We start from the raw sequence: 10,531 nt of genomic DNA, 5'->3' as shown, positions 1-10,531 counted from the left end.
CCTCTCTTAGTTCACGCTGTAAATATTTGAACAATTCCAATTTATTTCGAAATGACCATTTTTCCTATCAAAGGACAGACATCGGTACATTTGCCAGGGGAGTCTATTTTGCTTGTGTTAAGAGGATAATTTGTGATCAACATAAACTAAGGACATATCACAAAATTTGCAAGAAAGGTGTCTAGAGTTTATGAGGGGAAAACCAGACAAATTTCAGTTTGGTATATACGTGCATTGGTGAAAGCCCCGAATCACTCAAGCCATTGACACTTTTTTTTAAAGTCTTTTTCCTCAGATCATCGACTTGTTGTATATTTTTTTTCTGTTATAATTAACAGACTTGATGACAAGGCGCTGAGAACACTTGCCTTTGGCCTTGATAACTTACGGTCAAATCTTAGACGAGACAAATTTTCAAGGAGCTCAAAATGGAATTCGAATTCAAACTACTTCCAATTGGAAACCAAGAGGGCATAGTAGTTTGAGATATGAAGCGTATAGAGTTTTGCATAAGAATAAATAGAGTTTCATGTTAATGAAAAACGAAATAATGATACAAATTTAAAAAAAGTCGTTTTCAAAATACACTAAAAACAGCAAATAATTTTTATTTTCAGGAACCTATGAATATAAGTGAAAACGAGGGCCGTAAAACGGATTGGGCTTTACATAAGTTGGTGTTTTTTAACTCGTTTCCACCCACTCGTCATTAATTTTAAATATTTATTTTCTTTAATTCATTATTCTTTTTATTCGTTTGACTCTGTTTAGTTTGAATCTGTGATATTTCGAATCAATTTATATTTTTGCATGGCGATGGCTATGCCTGTGATTTTCATATGTTTTATATGTTTAGTGTCTTATTATGACAAAAAGTGCCGCTGATCGGCATGACTGTTTTTATGGCGTTTGAAAATAAAATCGTTATTTATTTATTGACTCACAGACTTTTTTTCCATTGATGTATTTATTTGAAATGTATGTTACGGAAAGCTGAATCCGTTTTGCGCCCTCGTTTTCACTTATATTCATAAATTTTTGAAAAAAAATTACATTTATTATTATAATGAATAATAAAGGTTATAAAAAAAATAAACTTAAAATAGAGTATCCCAGTGTACGATCAGCCAGTACATGTGGCTAATGTGTATAATATGTTCATAGTGTGTATGAAGTATTAAGCATTCAGTTGAGATTCCGTTGCCAGTTTTAAAAAATTAACATGTTATGCTACCACGTTTGAACGAGGAATACGAGTTTGGCAAAGACTGAAGTAAAGATCCAATCAAAATCGAACCCAACTGTGCAACGCGGCAGAATAAATACATGGATCGCTGAGGAAATTTCTGAGGATTCTAACTAATTTCTACACAATTGCCTAACAAGGTTATATATAAATTATTCTTTGGGAAAACTCTTGTGCCCTATATTTTCAGCGGGGGGGGGGCGTATTTTGTAAAATAAATCAAAAGGTTGCAAGCCAAATAAGTCCCAAGGTAAGGAGCCAAGCAGATCGCAGATTACACTTTCTCTTTGTTATCCTTTATTTTGTTAATGTTGGACAGTCACCTGCTAATAGCCAAGATTAAATATTTTTTTCTAAACAATACACAAAAAAATAACTTTATCAATAAAAAAAAAAAAATACTTACAAACACAGACTTTATATAACAAAATAAAATGTCACGATTTCAATTATTCGACTAATTATTTCTTCCCATATGAGCTTGTCGTATCTTTCACGCATTCTTTTTCATCCATATAAGGTGGTGTTTTCCTGCAAATATCCTAACTGCTTAAAATACCAAAAGATTATATTTAGAACAGTAACATTCGAAGGTTTGGGGATTTCAGGTCCTGAAAACCCAATTTCACTCTAGTCAATACTGTAGAAAGTACAATTCGAACAGCCAAAATCCTTTCGCTCATCAAGATAGTCAGTTCAACGCCAGTCACAATTGAGTTTATCAGTTTGAAATCCAAAACCACCACTGGAAAATGCCTAAGGTAGTGTACCTGTTATCAACGGGCTGAGATTTCACTTGCACTATTTTTGAACGTTTTTCATCGTCCCTTATCATATCACCCTCAGCTTTTGGGGCGCTTAATGGCTATTCAAAATAAGCCGGCAGTATTATGTAGGAGTAATTTGTAAATTTTCAACATTTCTTGTGCGCCTACTTTACAATTATATACCTTTTTTGAATTTTAGCAGACTGTATGTCCAACTATCTATTTAAAAGTAAAAACCATGTTTTAGGTGCCAGTAGCTGGCACATTAGCGTATGGTCTGGCATCTATGCTCATGTTGTTCTCGATTTGAAGCAGTTTGTCCGAACGAGGATTGAAATTAATACACACTTGACTAGTACCATTAATTTGAAAAGCCTAAAATACACCAAGTCTTTATCGTTTTTCTAATATAACTGGGGTTCCATCACCATTTTGTTGACCACTTCCTAATGTCGTTGAACCATCTTTTCCAATTAAAAGCTGAAGACACGATCCTGAAAAAAAATACAACATAGACATTAGATATTTTTTCAGTAAAAACAATTGAACATGGTTATACTGAAATCTCCCAGTTCATAGAAATTGAAAGAAATGAATTTTATGGCGATTTGCAAAAATAAAAAAAAAGTGCTATGAAATAAAAAAAATTCCGAGGACATAGAACCAGAGCCCTTTTATGACCATTCAATAGATGTCTGAGGCCTGGACTGCAACAACATGCTTCAGAGACAATGAAATTCAACCAAGCAACTAAAGCCATGTTGTGTCCATTAAAGTTATTCCAAATTAGTTGTTAATTTTGAAACCGAAAAGTTGTATCTCTGGTGATCGAATTGTTAAATTGATAATAATATTCTAGAGTTTCAATTTTCATAAGCAATGTCCTAGAGATAATTTGGTTTTTATTGCGATTTGTTCTCGGATCGCCAATACAGAGTAAGATGATCAAATTGGGATGTTAAAATGGTGTAGTTTCAAGTGTTGTGGCACTTGAAAATGTAACTCTAAAAGTATCTGCTCAAACCACCAATATGGCCAGCAATGAAACAAGAGAATTGGATTGAAACGTTGGAAGATTCAATTGGGTATTGTTTGGGTGCTAATCAATATAAAAATGATAAACCGTAAAAACAACCAACTATTCATTTCAAAGATTTTGCGAGAATCTGGTCTTCATTTCATTTCATATCCACATCCAAAATCCAGACTGCAAATGAAAAAGCCGAACAATATCGTCAAAAAAACATCAAAGGCCGTATAGTACCATAACCCTTTTTAGCCTTCTCATTTATGGCAGCAATTTTTTAGTTGCACAGGAAACAAGCCCTAATTTAATAAGCTGATTATTAAAGGAAAATGCTTAACCAGTTCAGCTTTGGTATCTCTAAAAGTATTATGATACACAATTTTAAACCTTACAAGAGAGGGGGAAAACTGAAAAATATACTTTATGTTTTTTAATTTTGTTGGGGACAATGTGTGGTGACCTTATGTTTTTTAGAGCCGTCCTAGCTGAGCAGTTAGCCCGTTAGGCTTGAGACCCTTTGTCCGTGAGGACAGGGTTTTGACTCCTGGTGTCGCTGGATATTCGGTTTGATCAGGGGTCAGTAGCGTGACTCTATAAGCTCAGTCAAAGCAGGGTTGCCAACTTGCACACTTTTCGTGTAAAATGCACTCTCTTTTTTTACCTCAGAGGGGATGCGGAAGAGTGAAAATCACTCTTTTAGGGTGTCAGTTTTCATTCACTTTAAACGTCAGTAGTTGGCATATTTGTCAAAAGTGAATTTAACCCAAGGAACAGGGTCGCCAACTTGAACTTTTTTCGTGTGAAATGTACTCTTTTTTACCACGGAAGGAGCGCAGAAGAGGGGATGCGCAAATTTTTTGACTTAAACTCTTTTTGAGCAAAAATGAATCTTTTTTGGCCTTGATTTGCACTCCTTTTAGACCTCAGCAGTTAGCAACCCTGAGTCAGAGTCGACTGAACTCTAAATGGGTACCTGGAGAAACCTGGAGAAGGTTAACAGGAAGGGCGTGCGAAAGCACAGGATGGCTAGCCCTCGGCCTCCCGTCGCATTTCTTGGCAGAAAGGCCATGAAACGGAGACCAGCACCACCTGTACGGATTGTAAAATCCAATGCCGTATTACTTACCTTTTATCTTTTTACCATGTGCTTGTACACAGACATTCTCGAGCGAAAAAGATGACATAACACATCTTTTTCATATTTCTGATAAAACTTAGAAAATTCTAAATATCCTAAGAGTTAAGCGATTTTTGAATGTTGGACCAATAGAAAAGGCTTTTTTAGTTGGAGGAAGGGGATTCAAACCTATATTTTACCATAAATATTACATAATATCTTTTCAACTATCCCAGCCTTAAACTCCCATCTTACAGGCAACTTTATTGGTTTTTTTTTTTTTTTATTTTATTCTGGTTTAATTTCTATACTTCTTCATAAAAAAAGGAAGAATTTATTCCAAGTTTAGAGAAAAAATTAGTAAAATGACGATATTGCCTGACACAGACTTTATTAAGTAAGTTTTCTTGCAATTTTATTTCTTGATTCCAATAATTAAATAAAAACTGTCTTGCCTTTGCCTAGCTTACCTGCCTTTTTGCGAAATTACTGTGTTCTTCACTTGGAGAAAAGTACGTGAAGCGTTCCCAATGTAAATTTTAATGAAATTTAAATCAAAGCTAGATTTCTATAACTTAAAGTTGCTGAGTAGCATTTCCTAAAAGTTTTTTTGGGGTATAGGACATTTTGTGTTTCAGATAAAAGGCTACAAAAATTGATTAAATTAAAGGCACTAGAATATATTTCATTGGATTATTGAGTTTTGTAAACAATTTGTATTAAATGATATACCCGTGACGATTTGAATACTCTTAACGTTAAAAAAAGAATATTTTCAAAAAAAGAAAACAATATCAAAAGGAAGAAACTAAAAACCATAGGGTAATGGAATAAGTCTGAAAATAGACTCGAAACTAGCACGATTTCTGGGCGATTCCGTAAAAATAAGAAATTCTAAATTTAACTGACACCCCAATCTTTAGGAAAAAAGCTCTGATCCAACCCCCCCCCCTCTCCTAAGGACTGGGTCTGTATGCACCTGTAAGTATTGCATCTATTTACCTGTAAGTTTTAACAGTGTCCTTGAGTTTTTTGCTTTCTCTTTTTTTTCACAACTCGGATATCGTATTGGAATAGTAAGAGGCAATAGAAACAGTTGTATTTGTATAAAACCAGTTGGCGGATGTACTGGGTACTAAAAATTTTTGCATATTTGAACTCTATGTACTTTATTGTTTCTTTAACGGTACATATAAAGGTACTCGGTCCACTTTCAGAGGCAAACGGGAAAGATTCTTCAAGTGAGTATTTATCCCCAAGTCACATTTGTAGAGACAAATTTACTTCATAGAAATTAGGGAAGCCTAAACATGATTGCGACAGCAAGTTCTTAGTCCTTATATCTCAAATATTAACTGTAATTATGCTCTTTGCCACATCTTCGTTATAGATCTGAAGGCAATCCCTCCCCAGGGACAATGAAAATAGATGGCTAAAAAACACTTCTTCACACTTTGACCCCTCCCACCAGGAAATATGCTTTGATGTCCCACTACATCCCTCGAAAGACATGTGTGCACATATAGAATAATTAAATCCTTCCTTTTTCCCCACCTATAAAACCTGAAAAAGGAACCGTACAACTTCATATAAAGCAGTACGACAGACCTGTAGTTGAGTCGCCATCTATAAGAACATGTGCTTCATCGCAACATAGATGAAAGAAATGTAGCTCCTTTGCTCTTGCATTTTGGCGCAGTTCTGATTTTTAAGAGAGTAACTCCCGTATCAGTGTTGATAAATACTATCGATTATGTCAAAACTTTTTATAGTTTTGCTAAAACGTTTTAAAGTTATTTTGAAGATTACTGGTAGCGGCAGTAGAAAAAAAACACGAGTTCCCACGTACGATCCTGCAGCGACTGAGTGATCAGAATAATTCGAAGTTAATCATGAAAAAGCCTTAAAGGCATTATTTCCGGTTTACCAACCTATATACTTCTCGTAATTGTATATGTATACATGGACTTTTGCCCCCATGACAGCCTCAAATCAATTACCTTGCTATACAGTTGGTCAAAACCTCAAATCGATGACCTCGCTGTGAGGTTGGTCAAAACTGGTTTAGAATTCCAAGCAAGTATAAACTAACCAAGCAACCAAGCAAGTATAAACTAGCAAGTAATTATTTTAGTTTTAGTAGTTTAAATATTTGATAATCTCCTTTTTCCAGCAAAGAAGCAACAGTTTTAAAAACCAGTATTTGATTATCTCTTTAATGAGCTCCTCAGTACTACAGACAGTAAAAGTCGAACCAAATCAATATAAACATATGTGAAAAAAGGAAGTGAATAAATTTTAGTTTAGCTGTGAGTCTGCATTCATGCCGACCACATAATTTCCCTTTGAGAAAAAATTGATAAAACTATGGAATTGAAATATCAATGCGAAGCGCCAAATTTCACAATCACGCTATGGCATTGTTCAATTAAAACTTATTTTTACCTCGATTATCCTTATAAATTCATTCTTTGTTTTTCTTTCCATTCTCAAACCAATGTTATCTTTGCCTCTTGCATTATTACAGCCAGACCAAATATTTTTCTTTTTCTTTTTAGCTCTTCAATGTATTGCATTCTTTCTTATCCCCTAGACGCTCGATTCGTTTTACCCATGAAAAAATCTAATATCGCTTATGTTTCTTTTGGTTTATATGTTTTCCGGAGCAGCTGCATCTCGGTCTGGCTTTGTGTAATGGTTGAGATGGAAAATGATTGTACTGTTTATATTTCTCTACAGTGAAGATACCCCATGGCAGCCTTTAAAGGTGGCCTAGCCCCAAAACCGGTTGAGAATCTCGCACTTTAAGAAATTAGACTATAGAATTATATCAAATACAAATTAAATGCAAATCTATAAATTATCAGTGGATTAGAAGTTAGAAAAACTAAACATACATCCTCTTTATTCCTGTTACTACAACCCTTCAATTCTAACTATTTTGCTCAACAGCCTCACATCTTCAAAGTCAAGATATTGTACTACATTACGAAAGCCGGTACAATATAGGTCTTCTTTGACGACGATTAAATAACTATAGGAGAAAATAAGTAAAAAAAGAGCATATCCAGCCCCAAAATTGCTGTCGCTTCCAATATTGCCTAAATTCATATTAGTTCTGTTTTGATTCATGATCAGTTCTGTTTGATTAACATTATTTGATATTCAATCCTGGTAGTATAGTTTCAAATTTGTGTTAACTATAGTAACAAAATTTACAACTTAGATAGTCTGAACTCTTATTAGAACTCATTTAAATCCTAAAAAAAACTGTTCTGGCCGAAACGTGACACGTGCCGCGTATGTGAGGACAGTGGTAAAGTCAGGTGCAGTGACGTTCTTGGTTCTAAGCTCCAGACAACATAATATGACTTCGGCTTTTTCTTAGCTGGACCCATTTTCGACGGAACACCTTAACAAGGTATTCTTTTCTTAGACCACACAGCCGTTCTATGACGAACAAATAAATTTTCAAATGGGGATAAATCCATTTATTTAGACAGTGAAAAAAAACAGGTACAGAAGTCCAGATATTTTGATCATATATACAGCGACTGTCATCAGTAAAATTGAGCAAAGTAAAGAGCGAACCACTTTTTGAGGCTATTGCTCTTTACTAATACCATTGACTATCTTCGTTTTGTATTTTATAGTACATTTTGTAGTTTCCCTTCTGTACATACTTTTGTCTTTCTGTATGGATATTTAGAAGCTCTACTTCTTCTCCCTACGTTTGTATTCATATCAATACGCTATATAATCAAACAGTTCGTGGTAACGAACTGTAGGTAAGGAGCGACCCGGCTCAATGGTAACCGAAACTCTAAAAAACGGAATTTTGATACCAATAGATACATCAAAATAATCATATTTTAATTTTGACTTCAAATATATAAGTTTCATCAAGTTTAATTTTACCTATCAAAAGTTACGCACCTGAGAAAATTTGGCTGATTTTCGAAAAAAGGGGGAAAGACACCCTAAAAGTTATAGAACCTTCATGAAAATCATACCATCATATTCCGCATATCAGAGAACCCTACTGTAGAGGTTTCAAGCTCCTATCTACAAAAATGTGGAATTTTGCATTTTCTGCCAGAAGAAAGATCACGGGTGCGATTTTATTTGTGTTTTTTTTCCCAGGGGTGATCGTATCGACCCAGTGGTCCTAGAATATCGTGAGAGGGCTCATTGGAATGACAATTAAAAGTTCTAGTGCCCTTTTTAAGTGACCACAAAATGGAGGGCATCTAGGCCCCCTCCCACGCTCATTTTTTCCCCAAAGTCACCAGATCAAAATTTTGAGATAGCCATTTTGTTCAGAATGTTCGAAAATATTATAAGTATGCCTTTTAGGATGACTTAATACCCCGAAGTTCCCTTGAGGAGGGCTGAAAGGTATGAACTTTACACAATGTTAACATATGGTATTGGTTTTTGGGAAGTATACAGTACAGACGTTTTCAGGGGAGATTTTTCCTGTTAGTGGGGGGGGGGTCGGGGATTATGTGGGAGGATCTTTCCATGAAGGGAGTTTTCTTGGGGGGAGGGACATTGCTATGAAGGGGACACCAGACTTCCCCGCATTATTTAAAAAAGATAAGAAATTAAATATAAGGAAATCAAGTTTTTCAACTGCAACAGCAGCAACATCAAAACTTTAAACGAACAGAAAATATTACATATATGATTGGGTTCACCCCCTAGTCAATACCTCACTCTTTAAGCAGATATTTTTTAGTACTTTCATAAGAGCTATTTATTCTAATTAACGACCTTTGTGATTAAGCGGTCATTTTTAAAGAATTGGAACAAAACTCGAACTTTCGCTTAAAGAGCAAGGTATTGACTAGGGGGCGAACCCCCTAATATACGTATTAAAAATATATGAATATAGAAGTTCATTACGTAAGTTAATTCGTAAGTTACGTATATTTATTACTAATAAAAACGTTCGTAAATAAAATGAAACAAGTTTCGAGAAAGCCATTTAACCAAATAAAAGTAAATTAATATGAAAATTTTGTTTTAATTATTCATGTAATGTGAGCCAAGATCAAAACCTGCATTTATTCAAAAACGTTCAAAAATTAAATAAAAAAAACAATTTTTTTTAACTGAAAGTAAGGAGCGACATTAAAACTTAAAACGAACAGAAATTATTCCGTATATGAAAGGGGCTGTCCTCAACGCCTTGCTCTTTACGGTAAAGTTTGACTTTCTCACAACTCTATTTTTTTAAACAATAAAAAACTTTAGCGTAAAGAGCGACGCGTTGAGGAGGGGACAGCCCCTTTCACATACGGAATAATTTCTGTTCGTTTTAAGTTTTAATGTCGCTCCTTACTTTCGGTTAAAAAAAACTTGTTTTTTTATTTAATTTTTTGAAGCTATCATTTTTTCAACTGTACAAGTCTGATTCCACATAATCTTTTTCCAATTCAGATGTCAAAAATGACAGACATAATTTTTTTGTTTTGGGGTGGGGGGAGGGGGGTAGAATGGGAGAATCAAAACCTCCGGTTAAGAATTCTCAATTTTGGTGATCCTAAATGTGTGCTTTTTGCTGTAGAAATGACACGGAAATGACCCAAAAAAATATTTTAAAAAATGTGAAAAATTGGGTTTAAATTTGATTTCTATCAAAACGGCTTTATAAAAAGTAAGTGGAGGAAAGTATTAGCTTCCAAACAAGTCCCAAGTCATATCACTATTATTTTTTAGTCACCTGGTAGCCCTGGTGGAAAAATCAAAATTAAAAAAACGACTTATTAATTGCATTTCAATGCTACCCAACCTAAAATGTGATTTGTTAGAATTTTCAGAATGAGAGGGCTGTGAACCTCGGGTTCAAGGTTTTTGAAGATAGAAATTTCAAGTAGATACTTTCACTTCAATCCTCAATCCTCCAGCGTTTAAGAGGGTTTTCAAAATCATTTTAGAAAAAAAGTAATAAATACATAGGAAATTTTGTTAGAAAGGAAACAGATTCCTACAAGCTGATATTAAAAAAAATATACAGAATTAAAAATTAAAACATACAAAACTGAGAAGATCAAAATATAGCCTTAAAGAAACAATTCGTTCTTTACTTGGTTGTGTCTGACGCTATAATCATAATGGCGAAAATAAATTTACAAATTGAAAAAATCAGCAGTGAATATTCATACATAAGAACCGACAAGTTAAACAAGTTAAACTATAAAAATGTTTTATGGTTATCCACCATTTTGCGGGACTTAAGTAAGCTTAAACCTTGAAGGGTGTTTAAATCTTTATTCCAACAACTTAGCAGTCATCAAATGACTCTAAATCTTCTTTCGAAAATGGTTCACTTCATTAGTTCACACACAGTCTACTTTAGTTATACAAAT

The 10,531-nt window shown here is 34.3% G+C and overlaps 1 protein-coding gene across 3 annotated transcripts in view; it reads right to left on the bottom strand.

Annotated features, from left to right (window-relative positions):
* Positions 1–1,624: 1,624 nt before the first annotated feature.
* The window catches only part of LOC148941502 (early estrogen-induced gene 1 protein), a 130,174-nt gene continuing 121,267 nt past the window's right edge, over positions 1,625–10,531 (bottom strand). For 2 of the 3 annotated variants that reach the window (XM_089104291.1, XM_089104292.1), the window contains exon 9: positions 1,625–2,507. In XM_089104291.1, coding sequence (XP_088960417.1) covers positions 2,407–2,507 — 101 coding nt within the window. In that variant the 3' untranslated portion in view covers positions 1,625–2,406. The remainder of the gene's footprint in view (positions 2,508–10,531) is intronic. The other variant, XM_089104293.1, reaches the window with a different exon arrangement.

This window comes from Artemia sp. Qi Xiang Cuo, chromosome 18, assembly GCF_049724085.1.
Source record: "Artemia sp. Qi Xiang Cuo chromosome 18, ASM4972408v1, whole genome shotgun sequence".
NCBI lineage: Eukaryota > Metazoa > Arthropoda > Branchiopoda > Anostraca > Artemiidae > Artemia > Artemia sp. Qi Xiang Cuo.
Note: the sequence above shows the minus strand (reverse complement) of the source record. Positions and strands in the feature narration are given on the sequence as shown.